Source organism: Coccidioides immitis (assembly GCF_000149335.2).
Source record: "Coccidioides immitis RS genomic scaffold supercont3.1, whole genome shotgun sequence".
Classification (NCBI taxonomy): Eukaryota; Fungi; Ascomycota; class Eurotiomycetes; order Onygenales; family Onygenaceae; genus Coccidioides; species Coccidioides immitis.
In genome coordinates this window covers 2,508,692-2,527,638 of record NW_004504310.1, presented here as the reverse complement: position 1 = coordinate 2,527,638, position 18,947 = coordinate 2,508,692, and the positions used below count along the sequence as shown (strand labels likewise).

Genomic DNA, 18,947 nt, shown 5'->3' with positions numbered 1-18,947 from the left:
TATAGGGTACCTAAGTACTCCGTAGTTATAAAGTGTATATATGAATTTATCACTCTGTAACCAGTAAGAGTTTGTGTCACATGGTTCAACAATTTAGCTACCTCTGTCCGGAGTTACTATGTACTCCATACAAAGTACAAAGTACACAGCACACAGTAATGCTTCGACACTTTCATATGCTTGCCAAGGCCATGGATGGCCGGTCTGGGATACATAGAGCCCATAGTTAAAGAGCTATAATAGATGATCCTCAATATAACAAGCACATACGACCATAGGAAGTGGAAAACAGGGCTTCCCGTCCGCTCAGCCGTACTTAAGCCACTTGCCGGCCGGCTAGTAGTTGGGTGGGTGACCACCAGCGAATCCCGGCTGTTGTATGTTTTTTTGAGCTCTTTGTCAGTTTTCTTTTTAGATAGGTAGACTGTAATAGACTTAGGTAGACGGTTAGATATATGACAGGCACATACGACCATAGGAAGTAGAGAACAGGGCTTCCCGTCCGCTCAGCCGTACTTAACCTACTTGCCGGCTGGCTAGTAGTTGGGTGGGTGACCACCAGCGAATCCCGGCTGTTGTATGTCGGTTGTTCAATTCTTTTTTTGTCAGATCTTGCGTAATCCTGCTCCTTCTTGGGTAATCTTGCCTCGCCGCTTTTCCTCACGCGAATTCACCTGAGCTTCCGGGCTGTCTGGCACAAGCCCCAGCTCTGGCATCCCCATTGGCCCAGCCTCCTTGCAAACCCCCTCGACCCATCCAGCTAATGTTGCTTTTCTTGTGCATGAGTGAATGCGATCATCAGATTCTCTTGGCGATGAAGTCTTGAAGCGGGAGCGTTGACAACTTCAAACCCCTTGAACTGCAAGAGCTGGGGAGAGCCAGGCACTTCGACGCATCACATCCACCCCATGGCTGGTCCAGTCAGTAGCTTGCAGAAGCATTTTCAACCTCATAAACCCCAAAGACACTCGGCAGCTGTTCTAGAATGGCTTCGCTCTCCAGTCTACCAGTGGAGCTCATCTTGCTACCCAAGTGCACTGGATCTGAGGTACGCCTAAACTCAACCAAAGCTTTGATTCATATTAACTCTTTGTGCAGGCCGGGTTCCAAGTTGTTGAATGAGTGGTGCTATCGACTGTCCGGAGCAAGTAGACATTAAACTGCTACCCACAGGAATATTTGCTATGATGGCATCTTCAGTCCAGGTCTATTATGTCCCTAACAATACTATCGGTCCTATGTTTTCTTCCATGAGGGCGGAACGTTCCATTTATGCGGGGTCTGGCTGGTTTATTGCCGCCACAGAGAAGCCTGAGATACCTGAAGCCCAGGATTTATCTTTGACATTTTCTTGCAATGATCAGAGTTTTGTTGATGCTGCTGCTGTTGCGGAGAGAATCTCTCCTGGCCAATATATTGCTTACCGGAAAATTATCAAGCAGAGAAAATTGGACGAACAGTTCAAAGGAAGCTGCGAGATTCATGATGTGGTGATAACTGACTATCTAAAACTTGTGGAAGAGAAATGGCAGAAATTTGCAAGGGAATCAGGTAAAGCGGATCTCAAATCAAGGGAATCCCTGTGTCGGTTGGAATTGATGCTCTATGATATTTCGGACTGCGCTGAAGATGAAATCAGACGGCACCCCAAGCTCTGGCAATCAGTACTGAAATCAGTACTCAATCCTCATTTACCTGCTATTGCGGAATGTATTGGGAGGCTTTCACTCTATGTCTGGCATAACTATCGCCCCATAAAGCACAACACCCTCTATGGTTGGGCGCCCTCTGAGTTACTGTGGAGGTTCGTCAAGGATCGCTGTCAGTGGGAACTAGCGGACCTCCAAAAAGAAATTGCACAGCTCAAGGCACCGATCAATTCCCGCAGTGTGGTAGGTTACATACCTACCTCCCATATTGTCTCTTTGCTAAGTGCTTCTATAGGCCGAAAGACCCTCTCTCTACCAGTTCCTGCTTCATCTAGGCTTGATCCTCTTCAGCTATGACTTTCACACTCTCTGCAAACTTCGGGGAAAGGAGGCAGATATAGCTTCCTGGAGCCATCATGACTGGGAAGAAAGGTGCGACCGATTCGACCAGCTTTCAGACAAAGACTACGATGCTCTTGTTGATTTTCTACGCGAATTCGCCCCGTTTGCCAACATTGACCTGACATCTGAGGACCTGAGAAATCAGATACGGGCTTTGATAGCAGGGCTGCGGCGGGTGGCGGGTGGGGTGGCCAGCAAAACGGGAACTACTCTGAAAATGAGCAAGAAATTCAGCATTGCTGCAAACATCATGATACTCTGCGCCTACTTCGGGATCTTTGCTATTGTTCCAACCCTAGAACACGACATCTCCCTCGAAACATATATTGAAAAGTATTTCGAGTATCACATTGCTGCGCCTCGCCGATCACCTCTATACGGTTGGAAGGCAGCCAACGAAATGACTGTGACAAGCAAGCTGGACCAAGTCTTCCTCTTTCTGCAACCAGAGGCTTTCCCGACTGGAGTCACAGAAGTTGACCTGGCTGCTTCCTCTTGCGCGCCTCCCCCCAATCTGTCACCTGTTCGGGCCACTCTCAAAAAGACCCAGCGATCAAGATATTGGCGGCTCCGGAGGAGAGAAGCGGCATAACCTCGCCGCATCTGATCATGATTTGTTCTACCTTGCACAATCAGCAATCCAACTAGCACTGTAAATCACGCTGAGGCAAGATGGGATCTACCGGGCGCCTCAGGAAAGAGCAAGGGAAAGATGGTGTTTAGGTGTGGAATTTGATGTGTACTACAATACATTTGACAACCCAACTCGATTGCTGGCAGAAACCTTGTATATACTCTAGTGTATGCATTTCCCCATCCTAGCTACCAACGCCTCTTTGGTATATCCCGCGATATATATTGGCGCGTGAAATGCCCTCTTCACGGCTCCAATTGCAATCCCCTTGAGTTCACGCGTGTTAGTGTATGATGAATTTCTTCTTGAATATGCTTACCACACTTCTTATCTGCGTACTCCTCCTCCCTGCTCTGAGTTAGCTATGGGTCCAAGATTGGCATTTAATCTAGGACTGGCAAAAGAACTTACTTCTAGACATTTGGGGCGCATTTTACCTGCATTCTTTGGTATACAACGCACCATGCCACCACAACGCACCTTGCATGTCCACAGGAGTGATTCAACTTTTTGTAATCACAACATTTTGGAGGTCGATGTGATAATAATGGTAGAAATATGGAATTTTGTTCGGAAGCATTGAGTTACATTGGGGTGACGGCATCTATATATTTATGGCTCTGATAGCAGATCAGCGAACTCAGATAGACAATAGACAGTCTGGGCCACCCGCAGTGTTCAGAAATATTGTGATACCAAATAATAATCAGCACCGTGCATTCCACATAATGGGTCAATGAACCGGGCGTGGAACTCTGTTGTTGAGGCAGAAATGCCCTCTTGTGCACATATAAGGCAGCTTCATCTCGCCTCCCCCCTTCCTTTCCGCCTTGGCTTTTTAACTGCTAGCCCTATTCCGCCCGCATGAACCCAGCCTTCCAACTCAGTCAAGTCTTGCTGCCAGAAAATTGCTGATCAGGGCGAGCCCTCTGTTGCCCACTCACACAGATTTCCATTCCTGAGAGCCATGTCAAGCACCATGCCTTCACTTGCCCATCTCCCATTTGACATATACCGCCAATCACCTTCCATTTCTGTTAACAGACTCGCAATTTGTCACATTTGAGAAACAGCTGCTGTGCCTGCGGTGCTGCATATTGTATATTGCAAACCGGCTAATGATCCAACCACAGCTAGCTCATTTCAATCACCCTTGGAACCCATCACCTGTAGAGATGCCTGGTCGCGCCGCCATTTTCTGGGTCTTCATTGCATATCAATGAGGCCACCACTCTCAACCTCCCCTTCATCTTCTTTCCTTGATTCCTGCATTCACCCTCAATAAGAAACCCCCAACCACTCTATTTTGTGGTGCGTCAAACATGTTAATCAGAAAGTATCTCACTTTGCTAACCCATAATGCCTTGTAATAAAGCTTCACGCTGTCTTCAAGCTTTGTTACCCCAATGGACCAACCAAGACAGCATTACCCGTCTGGTTCAATGGGAAACTCTCTTTGCAACACTCAGCATCTGTGCCGTCAATCCATCCTCATGGCGATACCGAATTATCCATGGTCGAAGACAAGATCACCACCAAACAGCTGGCAGCTATCGAGCATCTGGAGGAGTTGCATTATGATGAGGTGGCAGGACTACAGGCGACATTGAGTGACCATGCCAAGGAGCTTTCCAATATTCGTTCGAAATTGGCGAAGGCAACAAACAGGGGAAAGGGGAGGAGAAAGAGCGCAAAGGAACGAGCCCAATCGCGTGATGCTGAGATCATCTCTCTGAGGGAAGAGCTCGCAAACCAGAAGCAGTGTAATAACACTATCAAAATTTGGGCAGCTGAAGCTGAGAGGGCCATGGTTGACATGCAACAACATGTCAACTGCCTGACATTCCAGCTAAACAGTATGCGCGACCAAAGGGAATGACTTGCGGCTCATGTCATTCATCTTGGGGAGACAAACACGGCGCTCCGCAAAAAAAAACAAAAATGCCGCGAAGCAAATGCAAGGTTTCAAACACAAGATGAACGCGAAAAATAAGTTCCTGATGGATAATATTGTTCGGGGGAGGGAGGAAGCAGGCCTAGCACTTATCCAGCGTGACCTAGAACACACTCAACACCGACAGTCCGAGGCGGATCAATCCTTGGTCAGCACACCCCACACCGCGAGAGACAACAACATCATGCATGCCTTGACAACAAGTGAACCATCCACATCAAAGGCTGATGGGCCGGGTGAAGGTCGTCAAGCGGCGCAAAACATGCGCAGAGTGGCAACAGCAGCACAGATAATAAACCGAGGGAAGGGTGCAATGACATTTGGGATGAAGATATCAACCCTCGAATCTCAAAACCAAGTGCTCTTAGCAGCAAATGAAGTGATGGTTCATCAACACAGAAAGGAGAAGGAGAACTTGAGAGCAATGAATCACCATGTCATCACTGAAATTGGGAAATATAAGCAGCGTGTTGAGTGTTTAGCCGAGCTCATTGGCATCTCGGACCTCGGACCATGACAAGCTCCCAGGCAAACAGGTTGCCCTGTAGAACAAACAGAATCTGACTAGTGCTGGAAATTATGTTGCGGCGGAATGAGAAACACGAAGAAACTGTTTGATGCTCTAGGAAAGTGGTAAGGGTGTGAAATCTAATGTTGCCGCCGGCGTGATGAAGGGGGATTGTCTAACCAAGGTGGCAGAAGATTAGATCAAAGTGTGCTTCTTCCAACCTGTTAGCTGGTTTCCCGAGGAATAGAGTACAGTGGAATCTCAATTTGCTGTCTTGATGTAGTCATAGTGTTAGGTAATCCAACTAGCACCTCGCTCACGTGACCCACATAGATTAGCCAAGATTCCCCTTTAGGTAGCTTAGTGAATGACAAGCATACGGCTATTTTTCTGTCAGCAGGGTTCTAATAGTCCTCCATCACATAGTCCTCCCGGAACAATGATGATCCGGGCTTCTCCAACGTAAGGTGTTATGGCAGCCTTTGTAAAATGTCTCCTGTTTAAATGCAGGACCAGTCCATGCTATGGCAAAAGCGAACTACTGCCTGAACACTCAAATTAAAGAGGCTAATTTGCTTTCCGCACAATGCTATTCCTAATTTGTGCAAGCCACATTGATCTGCAGTCTTGCGAGCCAGACTGGCTTCTGGCCCGGTCATGGCCCCTTCGGTACATAAGGAGTCCACTGGCACCTGGGGACCACACAGAGTTTTGCCTCTTGCTGTGCTCTGTCTGCCTCACCTTCTCAAGTCCCTAATTCTACACAGCTCCGCGGATCGCATATCCCCCAGAGCAGCCAGGTTCTGGCAGAGGTGCTATACTCATCAGTACCTCTCTTCTCAACATCAGTTTTCTTCACCTTTGCCTGCCTCGAAAAAATTGTCACCAAGGGCAGCACTAACAATGGGAGATTGGCATGGCGTTGGAGATTCACAATCAGGTGTTTGGTGGCAGCTGTATTGCTGAGTTTCATAAGCCACCTTCCAATCTTCCCGCCCGGCCGCTCACTAACTAGCCTTGCAGGCGGCGGATGCGATCATCCTCGCCCTCTCTGCTCAACAAGGAGGCAGTCTTCATACAGCAGATGGCAGGCTTGTATGTGGTTGTCCTGACGCCAGCATAAAGTTTGGAATTCATTGACTGATATTGCTATTCACAGCTGTACTTATGCGCCTCGGGCCTTGTATGGCTAGTGATTCTGCTCCAGTTCTATCGATTCCAAGACGCCCACTGGCTATCCATTCTACTGTACCTGGATGATCTATCTGACTGCCAAGTTTCTGCTCCTTGGGGTTTTCGTGTGGCATCATATTCCACACCCAACCATGAAGATTTTGTTCTGTGGCTTCAGACTTACATTCCTCATGATGCTCATGTTGGCCGCTCTCATCACATGTCTCAGGATGACCAAGGGAAACCTACCCGATGCGGAGACCACACCTCTACTGGCATCACAGGGAAGCCAAAACCAATCTTGTGAGCCACAAGGGATTCATGAACCTAGCACTAAAAATCACCTTCTAGCTGTTTTGATTTTCTTCAAGGTAAGCTTTATCTTCTGTAAGACGGCTTTCACTAAGCACCATTAGATAGACAATGTTTCATTTCTTTTGGCCATCTGGGAGACCAAGGTTCCAACTCCTCTATCTACCCATCAGGGGAAGCTTGGTTGCAGAGCAGGCAGTGAACATAATGATGCCCATCCAGCTTGGGCTGATGACAGATATGCTGGCGAAACCTAATGGTATTAGTACCCGATAATCATCTATCTAATGTTGGGATTATTCTGTATGTATTGCTGATGATCCAGAAGGAACTTTTCCTTGGGAGAAGGTGATGGCATTCATGTTGCTGCAGTGGCTTGTGTCTAGTTTACCAACACTCAGGGGGCTCTTATGGGCTCCCCTTGATAACTATTCATACCAGGAGATCAGCACCACAGCATTCAACCATATCATGTCCTTATCATGCGACTTTCATGACAAAAATGCTTTTACCGACCTTGGGACAACCATTATGCACGGCCGACTCTCTTATCATTACTATTAATTCCAATTATAGGAATCTTTGTTATTTTCTTCCTATTCTAATTATTATTTATTTTTTATTTGATGTGGCCAGCCACATATGTTTCTCCGTCATTCCAACCATCATGGACCTGGCCTTGGCTATTGGTATCTTATACTATCTCTTTGGCCCTTACATATCGTTGATCGTCTCAGCCGTGGCGGTGATATTTGCGTGGACATCTAGCAAGATTATTCGCCACCTGGGGAACAGACAGAGAGGTTGGAATTTGAAAAAAAGAGATGAGTTCACCTTCTTATTTGAATCCATTCAGCATTGGATAACATTGTCATATTTCAACCACATCCCGCATGAACAATCCCAGTTCCATTCAACTGTTCAAACTCAACTGAGATTTAAAACTATGTTGGGTTTATGGACCAGTATAGAAAGCACTGTTCAATCAACAACCCTTCTATTGGGGAATATGGCAGCCTGCATCATCATGGCGCACCAGGTTGCCTCGGGTGCCAAGCCAATTGGCCACTTTGTAATGTTGTTCCATTATTGGGTTCAACTCTCTGGCCCTATCCAGACGCTCGCGAACGGATTCGGGAGTATCATCAGGGACATAGTTGACACTGAAGCATTGATGGAAGTTCTGCGCCAGGAACCAACCATCACCAACAGCCCGGCCGCTTGATTTTAAGGGCGGTCAGATAGAGTTTACAAACATTCAATCCTCTTATGATGGCAGAGAGCCTGTGTTGAAAGATATGACCTTCAACATGCTCCCAAACCAGACTACGGCTATTGTTGGAAAATTGGGGGGAGGAAAATCAATGATTTTTAAGCTGCTCCTGCAATTTTATGATCTGAAAGCCGGGGCTATCTGCATTGATGGGCAGGACATCACCGGGGTTATGATTGAAAGTCTGCAAGCAACATTTGGGATTGTGCCCCAAACCAGCGAGCTCTTCAATGGCACTATCACAGAGAATATTCGCATTGCGAAACCTGATGCCACTGATGATGATGTTGCACATGCATGCGATGCTGCTGCCCTTCATGACACAGTCATGGGTTTCCCCGATCAATACAATACCATGGTAGGAGTAGGCGGGAAAAAGCTTTCCAGCAGTGAATTGCAGCGGGTTGCAATAGCACAAGCATTTATCAAAGACCCGAACATTGTTCTCCTGGATGAAGCCACTAGCAGCTTGGACAGCAAGACAGAAGCCCGCGTTCAACAGAGTTTGACGAAGCTTTGTGCCGGTCAGACTATGATGGTCATCGCGTAAGCCTTTCCCCGGCCTGACTTGCCGATGCTGCTAACTATTCCCACAGGCACCACCTTTCTACCATCGCAAAGGCTGACCAGATACTTGTAGTCAATGACAGCAAGATTATGGAAGAGGGTACACACTCGGAGCTTCTTGAACAGGGGGGCCATTATCACTATCTTTGCAATTTGCAAGGTGTTTTTACTTCAATCAAAGATGATTCATCAAGCACATGCTCGTAAGGCCGCTAAGAAAAGAGATTTCACAGTGTCTTTGTTGATGTTTGCCAAAAAAAAGGGGCCAGAATAGCGAGGTAGATTTGCTATAATGAATGTATGCAGCGATGGCGGGAGGTCCTGATTTCCTAAAGTGGCCTAGTGCCCCTTCACCATGCTAGTTCAGATACAGGGTCATCCTGGCGTTGTAAGGAGAACCTTTCACTGTGGTTAGTCTTTCACATCACCCTGTTTTCTTTACCCTCCCTTTCAACATCTTTTTCGGCGCGTCCCATGTCGTCCCTCCTTGCCTGGCGCCATGGCTGATCCTACAATTCTTTTTTCTCCGCGGCTCACGGCTGCCACAGCCAGACAACCCTCCACATTGCGCTGGCCATCTAATTTGATTGCTCTCATTCCCATGATGCTATACAGTTCCACTATGGTCTACCTTGACGATGGGTTGACTTCTGATCGGGCGACAGGCGGCTTTTCACAACACCACCAGCTCATCATGTCCGTGCTCTGAAGATGCGCAACTGCTTGCCCGATCAGCGGCCGTCCTGTCCTGTCCTGTCCTGCAAGCCTCTGCCGGTTCGGGCAGCAGGCGACAATTGAAGTGAAGAACACTGCCCCCGCGCGAGAGCAGACGATCGGACAGTCCAGGGGGCGAGGTAGAACAACCTGGCTGGACGGTCCGCCGCGGAGCCGGGAGGGGCGAAACCGAAGTGGGGCGGGGCGCCGGACGGGGAGGGCGGCATGCGACATGGGAGAGGGGAGAGAGAGAGGAAAAAGAGAAGAGGATGGCGTGGGAAGAAAAGAGACCGTAGCGGGCAGGCGCCGGGGCGCTAGGCCGGGTCGGGAAATGCGCAGGTCCTCACATTACATGGCACAAAGTGGCCCATCGAGTGAAAGACATTCACTTTAACGTTCAGTAAGCCTCAGCCCGTGCCGGAAATTATTTCTGCCCCACAAAAAAAAGGCCCTTTAATCCAGGCCAGCAACAAAAAGTCCCAGTTAAGTGAACAGGAGAAGGAAACAGAAGCAGGCACATGAGGAAAAGAAGTCAAATACAAGATGTTGGGTAACAAGACACAAATGGAATGAATTAGGAGTAGGTGGAAACGTATGGGTTGCAACCACGTCAATGCCAGGAAAATTAAACCAGGGGTGGCATGAGATCGTCCGTGCTTTCCAAATCCCTGATGAAGGGGAATCCTGTTGTTCCAGAAAAGTAGCACTGTCTCCTGATGAAGGCATGGTGGGCCAGCGCCCAGCAGCATTGGCCAAGCATGCTTCCCCATGCAGAGCAGATGCTCTGTGAGATATTGGTGTGTGGCTTTCAGCACACAATGGAACCCTGGGGAGCTTCAGGTGCATGGGGTTTCTTGGTATCACGCGGCATTATCTGGGAGAACATCAGATGAATCCTGGAGCTGTGAAAGGATGCCAGCCCTGAAGTATGAGTACAGGGTCTGAGGGGTGGTAGCACCACCTTCCTAACTCTTGGTGCCAGTCAGTTTCCCCTCGAGACATGGAGTGGGGAAGTAGATGATATTTTTTTGAGATTCGTCCGAGCGCGAGAACCCTGCCATATCCTGATTGGGTGCTGCTCGAGAGACGTGTCAGCTCGGGACTCGGTGGGGGAGGGCCAAGAGCATCCTCAGCTTAACATTGTAGGAAAGGAGCCTCATGCTAGGGTTGTCTGCTCGGAGGGGCCATATCTTTCCTACTCCTGTTATATAAAGTGATTGAACACTCTGAATTCAGAAGGATGGGATTTGCTTACTTAAACCATCAATACCAAGGAACCCACCAAACCAGTCCAAGTTCATCCTTCATCATATCATGACGGACCGACGTTCGTCTATTTCCTCCGAAGATTATAAAGATCCTATTGTTGAAGAGGGAAAGGTTGGGTTGAGAACGGACCTCAAAACTTTAAAGCAACTATCGTCATCGGCGGAGGCAGCAAAGGAAAACCGTGCGAAGGAGGCAAAAGCAAATTTGCTCATGGCAGTGAAACGAGATATTGTTAAAGAAGGTAGCAACCTGGGCGCAAGTGACAAAGAAATGGGAAAAGGAAAAGGGAATAGTGGGTAGCGGCATCAATGCCACTCGGGGTCAGTATTCATCTGAAAGAAATTGGGGAAAATAGAACCATGATGGCGGAGAAAGAGCTAAAGAAAAAGAGGTCTTTGTGCTAACACTTTTCAGGCTCCTCAAACGCCCCCCGGAGTTCCTTGTCGTATAGCTCTTTGTCCTTTACTCGGGAGGCAATGAATTGTCTTGCTTGCGGTCGCCAATATTTAGAAGTTATGAGAAAGAATTCCGTATTTTCGGCGTGGTCTTTTTCGTACAAGGTCTGAAGCCGGTTATAAAAGACGGAGTGCATTCCAGTTGGGCTTCGCAAGGCCATTGTATACCAGAATGTTCTTTTTTCCCAGGACTGTTGCATGACAAGCGCTCGCCGGATGTTGTAGCTTGCAGAATAATCTTTTTCCTCATTTTCAAATACATCCATAAACTCTTTCCGCCTCTCATCATATTCATCACCATCAATACAGTCAATTGCTTGACGAGTGAGCCAGCTGGGGGGTCCTATGAATTCTAACGGAATAGAGGCGGCCCATTCTAAATCAATGATAGATCTGATATTCCATTCCTTGTCGACCAAAATATTGCTCGGGTGAAGATCGGTCAAGGCAAAAACAAAAGGTCCATGATTCAGCCGACCACTAAAAAACTGGGGTCGTATGCACCTCATCAGAGCAAGTGCAGTCATCTGGGAAACGCAATCAGCTTCGTCATTGACGGCATTAGGTTGAAAGGCCAGGCGGTTATCGTGGCATAGGAGGAGAGAGTTGACGTATGCATCAACACTTGTAAATGTTCGATCCTTCGGCATTTCAACAGGAATGTGTTCATTCTCGAGGTCTTGCAGCATAATCGTAAGAGGGCGATTGGCAAGGCACAGAAAACCGTTGTCGTCAATAACAAATGACCCAATTTTAGGGAAAGAAACCCGGCTTAAGCAAAGCATTATCTTCGAAAGGCCACGGAAGAGATTCGTTCGTAGTGTTTTATCGGAGTCCTGGTCATCCCATACTGTTGAAAGCATATCCCATTTTTCGATATATTCGATGACCAAATATGGCGGTAGAGTGTTGGATAGGTTATTTTTATGTGGAACAAATTTTGTGGGAACTGGAAATCCAAGCAGAGAAGAACACCGATGAAGGAATTTATGATAAAGACGACGGAGGAATGGTAGCTGTTGAATATGTGTGAACTATTCCCATGTTAGACACACCATGTATGACTTTCGCAAGGATATGAAAAGCTTACGCGTTGACCAGTGGATAGACCGAACCCGTAAAGGTCTGGTATTGGCACCTCAGAACACTCTTGCCGCAGCCATGCATAAGCTCCAGCCTCGCACCTGACTTTCTCATCCCCATTGCCTGGGCATGGACGCTCACCAACTCGATAAGGGAGTGGAAATCGAATTATGACCCGGTTGAAACCCTCCACACTAACAGGAACGCAGAGATTGAAGCTCCCATTCATCCAATCGACCATATCTGCTGCGCGACACTTGCTTGACGGGATGCCTAAATGATGAGAGACCAGCTCCTCGACAAGGTCACGGTGAGCATTAATGTATCGGAAGAAGCGATTTCGCTGTGGCCAGTAGTCCAGCTGGTGAAGAATGTTCACATCTTTGTCTTTGGCCACAGAGTAAGTAATCTCCTCTCGAAGAAGCCGGCGTTTGACCAGCATAGCGCATTGGGTGATAGGCTGGAGGTATAAGGAGCAAAGGATTGTGGTTCTTGGTTGTCTCTGAAGTGAGAAAGGGGTTGAGCTGGGGAGCCAATGGGATGGCCTTGGAAACAGTCTGAAGTCACGTGGATCAGAAATGAGCTGCGCGCGCATCTTCGCCCTCTTCAGGCGCCGCCGTGAGCGTGGAGACGGAGGGGCGGGGCTCTTAGCAGTCCAACGAACTTCTATCAGGAATGGCATCAGTTCCACTACTCATTCGAGCTCATACCAGTCAAACGCAAGCTGTGTCGTGGCATCCCTCTACAGGCGTTCCAATAACATTAAGGGCTGCGGATTAAGGGAGACTAGATGTCGACTTGCCGAAAAGGGGGAGCGGAAGCTGAGCCAGTCTCAGCCTGGCCAGAGCCGCGCTTTGGAGCCAGCTTCCCCCGGAGACGGATGAAATGGACAAGGCGCTATTGTGAGGAACCCCACGACAGCCCGAAGTTGAACACGGTTACAGCCAGACTGGGACGGCAGAATTGATACGGGCTTGGAACCTGTCGATGGATTACCTCTCTGGAACTTGCTTGTTACTGAGTCACAACACTACGATCCAAATATATATTCTACACTATGGTGGGAACACTTCGCGGTGCCGGCATTTCGCCGGCTCCGGCTATTCAGGAAGAGATTTTCTATTGAAGAAATTTTCTGTTGAATCGGCCGGCGGGAGATTCCTCGTTTGTGTTCGCCAAATTATCCCCCCCCCCAGTTGTCGGACCGAAAGGTTCGGGGCGAGCCGTTCGTTGGGGAGGAATAATTTTAGCACCGTTCCGTCCGTTTGCCAAACCTCGATGACCGGAGGAATATGCCTCGGCCGCTATTCCACCTAGTCTATGGCCACATTGCTACTAAGGCCCTTTCACATTAGGGCTTGGAAATTGGTTTCTAGATGGCTTAGGAGTTTTGATTGCTCGGTTACTCCATTCTCTTTAGTCCTATACGGTTCAGTTTGTTGATATCTATATAATCCAGTAGGGGTTTCAAATATCCCGAACTTCAGCTTCTATAATAGAGATGTTGGGAGCACCTTGCTTCCTTTCCTAGCTCTTTTGATTGCTCATGCTCTAGACTGCATACATAAATGTATTGCTTGAAGAGAGAGAGAAGAAAGATGGTAGGCAAGTGTATGTATGATATATTCACAACATTTGTGTGTGATGCTAAGCCAAAAGGGGAATAGTGTGAAGGTCTCCTACATGGCATGCTATTGAGAGTTCAGTCTGAGAAGAGTAGAGAGGTTCAACCCTCTACATCTTCTGTCATCTCTTGTACAATATTTTATAGAATCTAAGATGTAATGACAAGACTGTGACTAGAGAGCTTGTTTATATAATTCAGAAGCTCTATCTTCTGTATATCAGAAAGCTTGTTCTTATATCAGGAGGTCACTTTATTCTGAGCAAGTTGCAAGTCTTTATGCTGTCAGCACAGGGTCTCTTGATTGACTGAGTACTTTCTCACAGTCACAGCATAATTGGGGTCTCTTGTGATTCAAGATCTTCAATTGCAAGCCTAATTGATGCATTGTTGACCATGTTGTGGCATATTGAATGTTGAACATTGGAGGAATTTTGGTGGTGGAACATTTGGCTTGTTTAGTGGTGTGGCTCATTTAAGTAAGTAAGTAAGTAGTGGTGAACTACCTTAACTACTCTGTAGAATCTTCAAATCCGAAGAGCCTTGTCCCCGTGAATAACAAGCAATATTCAATTCCAATAACCAACTAATTCCCTCGAGAACTGCGTTGGTTACTTCAAGCTCTCATCATGCACCTCCCATTCCTTAGCTCTGGTCCAAAGCCAGCCATGATAGGCGTATCAACCCTCAGCTCCAAGTCATTCGCACCCTATGGAACAGTGATCTCTCCCCCTTTGCCAAATGACCTGGTCGCTGCACCCTCTCATCTTCCCTCTTTGCCCTCGAAGCCCACGGAGCCAACCCTCGTTAATCAAGGGTATGCAATAAAATACAGTCCTGTCTCACCTATGGAAAACAGCTACGGCACCGGTGGGGAGGCTCGACAGCCAGCTTCACCGCGTATAAGTCTGTTCTCATGTTTCCCTCGGAAATTGCGGGAATCCGGAGATTCGTCCGCAAGGTTACTGTTTGATGTACGGGTCTTGGAGAGGCATCCATATACATCACAGACTTTTATTCCTCTTTCTACTAGTTCTCGAGGCCGTGGCAATGGATCGCGCGATGCGAGTACCAACAGCCCCTCTACGACAATACGTAACGATGCTATCTATTTGATCATTGTGGCGCCTAGTTTAACTGGCCAAACTGTTACGGCTACAGTAAAAGCGAAGGACGACCATGCAGACCTCGCTACCATACGGGATCCTCCGGATTTGTCAAATTTGCAGGCATTTATCGCAAAGCCCGGGGAGGCAATTACGTATGCAACCGGGACATGGCATGCTCCAATGGTGGTCTTGGGCGAGAAGAGGATCGATTTTGTTGTGATTCAATTTATGAATGGAGTCGAAGACGATGATTGTCAAATTGTTACTTTCGATGGAATTGCCGTGGGTATCCCAGACCCTGCCATTAACCAGAGAAGCCGGGCAAGGCTCTGATTCATGGCTTTCACCACCCCAATTAACGCAAATGATAATGGTTATTGGCGAGTTCTACTCGCGAAAGAAAGCTAAATGGCAGTGCCACATGTCTCTAGTGGCTTGTGATAATCCATAACCCTAGAAACGCCCGCTTCCAACACATTATCTTCTATTAAGACGTGAGCATGGTACTAAAAGAGCCAAAACCAGGTTGTAGGCGACAAGTGTCTGTCTGCGAGTAAAACCGATTTGGTCCATGGTTATTCGCAAGGTCTAGTATAGTAGGTTAATCCGGTATGCAAAGACAATCATATACATCGTTGAAGGCGAATTTTATCCCGTGGGAACATAGCGTCTTTAAGGCCTCTGACAACATGGGGCCGAAGAGTTTCTGGCAGAGTGGAGTCGTAACGATGGGTCTATCGCTTGTTTTCGACGGGACGGCGGGCTGCATCGTGTAAATATAATGCCCTGTGCCCACATCCGATAGACGTGGAAGCGATTAACTCCTCCAGAAACGACGAGCCGCTTCGAAGTTGCACGAAGGGTGTGGACGCGCACCACTTGTAGGAGCTAATCGCTGGCGATATGGTCTGTATGAAGCGGACGGAATGAAGGCGGAGAGGGTGTCGCTTCATGATTTGACCGACACTATTGCGCTCCTTTCGCGTTCTCTAGCCTCTGGTTGTGACGACATCAGCGATATGTCGTTCAATACTGCCTCCGCTACATCTATAACACTCTGCGGCACACCGGCAAGGCGGGCAACCTTGAGAGCATGGGAGTTCCGGTTCACGCCTCGTTGCAGCTTATGGATGAATGAAAATGATCCATCCGTGTCCTCAACGATGCTCGTGCAATAGCGGCCCAAATTTCCAAAATTAGAAGTCATCTCCGCCAAAGAATGGAAGTGCGTTGCGAACAGCGTGCGGCACTTGCTTACATCATGCAAATGTTGGAGGCATGCAAATCCTATGGCGATGCCGTCTTCGGGTGCTGTTCCTCGACCCACTTCATCCATTATCACAAATGACCGTCGCGAAGCATGTTTTAGAATCGCAGCAGTCTCAAGCATTTCAACCATAAAGGTGGACTGATCACGAAAGAGGTCGTCAGCAGCACCAATACGACTAAAGATCTGGTCAACCATCCCAAGTTCTGCATATTCAGCAGGTACAAAGGAGCCGACTTGAGCGAGAATAGTTATCAATGCATTTTGCCGTAAAAATGTGCTTTTCCCGGCCATATTTGGACCCGTAATGAGCCATATCCTCTCCTGTCCGCCTATGAAACAGTCGTTGTTCACAAATGGCCTCCCTTTCTCTTCGAGTCCAAGCTTAACGGTAGGGTGTCGTCCCCCAATAATTTTATGGGAATACCCCATATTCAAAATTGGTCGAGTCAGCCGCTGTTCTCGAGCTAATGAAGCGAACGAGCATGCCACGTCGAGCTCGTCTAAGACTGCCGCGTTCCGGCGCAATTTGACTAGGTTGCGAATGACATCCTCTCGCAAGCTTTTGAAAATTCGCTGCTCCTCAGAACGAATTTGTAGCTTCATTTCATCGATCCGAGCACCAAGCTTCGTCCAAGACGGCAAATGGAATGAGCGCGTCGATTTTGAAGATGAAACGGTGCGATGAACTCCAAGAACATCAAGAGATTGTGCCATGGCCTTTGAGCCTTTCATATGCACGATGTGACCTAAACCAGGAGTCCATTTTAGACATAAGCTAGCTGTTTTTGAGTCCTTACGCAATCTATCCGTTAACGATGCCTTCTCCGCATATAGTGACTCTAAAGACTTGTGTAGCCTTTGCAAGGTGACACTTGCATCACGCTGCATAATCCAAGAATTTTGTTCATCAGCTTCTGAATCACTTAGATCCTTGGACTTGCCTGTTCTCTGGGACTTGACCCTCTTGGGCATAGATTCTAGATCCTCAGGTGAGCCCTCGTTTGCAATAACTTCGTGAGCAAGAGCTGCCGCATCTGCGGCATCCTCTTCCTCCATGCGCTGCTTCCGTAACAAAGCCTCCTCGTCAATAGTCTGTAGTATTCGTTTTGATAGGGCTTCCGGGCCATGCATGGTAAGCCGCTCGACCATTGAGTACAGGGTTCTGCGAGGCGTGGAACCCACTTTTTCCGCCTGCTTATTATTTTCCAACCGTTCCAGTATGACAGACCTTATTCGGCTTGATGCATCGATAGCCCTTGATAAGCATAAGATATCATCTGCGTCTGCCCTCCCTAACGAAAATTTTTGCACGAGCCTTTGAGCGTCATAACTTCGTTTCAAAAGGCTAGTAATACTTTCTTCCAACTCGATGTCTTCAATAAATTCGGATACAAGATCCAAACGCTCGTTAATAACCGGCAAGGACGCCGAAGGCGAAGCTAGGCAATTTGTTCAATACGCACGTGCAATATAACGTTTGGGTAGATGTATGAATACGTACTTAACCTATCTCTGAGGAGCCGAGCGCCACTCTTGGTTGACGTTCTTCGGACGGCGTGTAAAAGGCTCCCTTTTCCTAACCCATCGCGAGCAGTTTCTAGTATTTCGAGCCCTTTAAGGCTGTTTCGATCGATAGCCATTGTCTCCTCTAGATGCTTGCGACGCGGTGCCTGTAGCTTCACTCCCACCCCTTGCATCTGAACCTGAACATATTCCAAGAGTATATGACAAGCTGCTGTTTCTTCCACAGTGAAGGTTGCCGCCAATTCACGTGGAATTGGAGTTTCAAAGCATTCACTCCAGTCGGACATGGGTTTAATATCTTGTGAGCGGAAGCATGTAAGAAGACGATGATCCTGCCCTACTAAATTTTGCATTTCTTGCTTGAGGGAATCATTGAGTCGTTCGTCAAGTATTATCTCTTTGGCGCCAATCCTGGAGAGCGCCGATGGTAGCATCAGCCGGGTTGTATACTGAGTGAAAAAGTCGCCTGTCGACAGATCCAGCCATGACAGGCCAACAGGGTGGGAATGGCTTGAGCTGAAGAGCTGGTCGGGGGAAGGTCTTGCCATAGCTTTTGTCTCCTTCTGCATATCACTAGTGTTGACATATAAAGCAAGAAGAAAGTTGTTCTCATAATGATCCATGAATTTTTCATCAATAAGAGTCCCAGGGGTTACAATTCTGGCGACCTTCCGGTCAAACATCAAGCCACCTGACTTGGCCTTTTCTGTTATGTTGTTTGTAAATTCCTCACTTATTGCGACGTACTTTTGCAGATCCTGAACTAGAATTTTGAGGAAACGGTCAAGTTGGTAAAAAGGAAATCCGGCCATTGGCACAGACCCTCCGCTTGTCTTCTTGCATGCAAGTTTCAGGTTAAGGAGAGGCGCAAACTCTTCTGCTTGCTCCAAATATAGCTGCACACCATATTAGATATGTATTTGGGAAGTGAGAAGATAGAGGTTGAACTGCTTGCCTCATAGAAGCCTCCCACACGTGTCAACAAAACACAGTTTTTGAACTTCAGCATATTATTTTTCGCGCCCTGAATGACGGAAGGGTATTGAGGAGAGTCATTCGTCGCTGTCAACGGGGGCTCAAGTGATCCCAGGCGACCCTGAGCGAGGTCCTTGAGCTTTATGGAGGCTTTCGTCTTCGCCCCTCGGCATGATGACTGGCGGATGACACTTCGGCTAAACACTTCGTGTCCGGACAAGGCGCAAAAGGTGCTAGTAGGGGAATGCCGGAAAGGCGGCACTCTCAACGTTCGGGCATTGCGCACGATAGCCCTCATCATCCCCTGAAAACGCTGGTGTGAGCGGGTGAAATCCTGGCCCAGCTCAGACGCGAGCGAACGCGTTCTTTGGGCGAAGTGGATGCGCTTGATTGATTTTGCTTATGTAACTAAAACACACTGACTGACTGGGTTAACTACCAAACTCGTTACC

General features: G+C 47.8%; 8 protein-coding genes and 2 non-coding genes across 10 annotated transcripts; 8 read left to right on the top strand and 2 right to left on the bottom strand.

Annotated features, from left to right (window-relative positions):
* Positions 1-268: 268 nt before the first annotated feature.
* Positions 269-384, top strand: CIMG_15503. The gene has a single exon (XR_001099897.1). It is a non-coding gene; the product is annotated as a 5S ribosomal RNA (ribosomal RNA).
* An 84-nt stretch (positions 385-468) lies between these two features.
* Positions 469-584, top strand: CIMG_15502. The gene has a single exon (XR_001099896.1). It is a non-coding gene; the product is annotated as a 5S ribosomal RNA (ribosomal RNA).
* A 181-nt stretch (positions 585-765) lies between these two features.
* On the top strand, positions 766-3,105 carry CIMG_02173 (uncharacterized protein). Its single transcript, XM_001248401.2, has 3 exons — positions 766-1,048; positions 1,099-1,892; positions 1,945-3,105. Exons 2-3 carry the CDS (start codon positions 1,119-1,121, stop codon positions 2,641-2,643), a joined length of 1,473 nt encoding a protein of 490 aa, XP_001248402.2. The 5' UTR covers positions 766-1,048; positions 1,099-1,118; the 3' UTR covers positions 2,644-3,105.
* Positions 3,106-4,198: 1,093 nt separating this feature from the next.
* Positions 4,199-5,156, top strand: CIMG_12713 (uncharacterized protein; the record flags this gene model as incomplete). The annotated part of the gene is made up of 2 exons (XM_001248402.2): positions 4,199-4,397; positions 4,543-5,156. 2 exons carry the CDS (start codon positions 4,199-4,201, stop codon positions 5,154-5,156), a joined length of 813 nt encoding a protein of 270 aa, XP_001248403.2.
* A 517-nt stretch (positions 5,157-5,673) lies between these two features.
* On the top strand, positions 5,674-7,253 carry CIMG_02175 (uncharacterized protein). Its single transcript, XM_001248403.2, has 5 exons — positions 5,674-6,103; positions 6,171-6,242; positions 6,307-6,691; positions 6,741-6,891; positions 6,961-7,253. Exons 3-5 carry the CDS (start codon positions 6,404-6,406, stop codon positions 7,194-7,196), a joined length of 675 nt encoding a protein of 224 aa, XP_001248404.2. The 5' UTR covers positions 5,674-6,103; positions 6,171-6,242; positions 6,307-6,403; the 3' UTR covers positions 7,197-7,253.
* Positions 7,254-7,659: 406 nt separating this feature from the next.
* On the top strand, positions 7,660-8,679 carry CIMG_02176 (ATP-binding cassette; the record flags this gene model as incomplete). The annotated part of the gene is made up of 3 exons (XM_001248404.2): positions 7,660-7,771; positions 7,845-8,451; positions 8,502-8,679. The coding sequence occupies 3 exons, from the start codon at positions 7,660-7,662 to the stop codon at positions 8,677-8,679; spliced, it is 897 nt and encodes a 298-aa protein (XP_001248405.2).
* A 1,888-nt stretch (positions 8,680-10,567) lies between these two features.
* CIMG_02177 (uncharacterized protein) lies at positions 10,568-12,464 on the bottom strand. The gene is made up of 2 exons (XM_001248405.2): positions 12,001-12,464; positions 10,568-11,944 (listed from the first exon to the last, which is right to left on the bottom strand). The coding sequence occupies exons 1-2, from the start codon at positions 12,433-12,435 to the stop codon at positions 10,856-10,858; spliced, it is 1,524 nt and encodes a 507-aa protein (XP_001248406.2). The 5' UTR covers positions 12,436-12,464; the 3' UTR covers positions 10,568-10,855.
* Positions 12,465-12,612: 148 nt separating this feature from the next.
* On the top strand, positions 12,613-13,523 carry CIMG_12712 (uncharacterized protein). Its single transcript, XM_004445640.1, has one exon. The coding sequence runs from the start codon at positions 12,981-12,983 to the stop codon at positions 13,308-13,310; it is 330 nt and encodes a 109-aa protein (XP_004445697.1). The 5' UTR covers positions 12,613-12,980; the 3' UTR covers positions 13,311-13,523.
* Positions 13,524-14,246: 723 nt separating this feature from the next.
* On the top strand, positions 14,247-15,059 carry CIMG_02178 (ureidoglycolate hydrolase; the record flags this gene model as incomplete). Its single annotated transcript, XM_001248406.2, has 1 exon — positions 14,247-15,059. The coding sequence occupies one exon, from the start codon at positions 14,247-14,249 to the stop codon at positions 15,057-15,059; it is 813 nt and encodes a 270-aa protein (XP_001248407.2).
* A 616-nt stretch (positions 15,060-15,675) lies between these two features.
* On the bottom strand, positions 15,676-18,830 carry CIMG_02179 (DNA mismatch repair protein Msh1; the record flags this gene model as incomplete). The annotated part of the gene is made up of 3 exons (XM_001248407.2): positions 18,476-18,830; positions 17,498-18,416; positions 15,676-17,435 (listed from the first exon to the last, which is right to left on the bottom strand). The coding sequence occupies exons 1-3, from the start codon at positions 18,794-18,796 to the stop codon at positions 15,676-15,678; spliced, it is 3,000 nt and encodes a 999-aa protein (XP_001248408.1). The 5' UTR covers positions 18,797-18,830.
* Between the last annotated feature and the right edge of the window lie 117 nt (positions 18,831-18,947).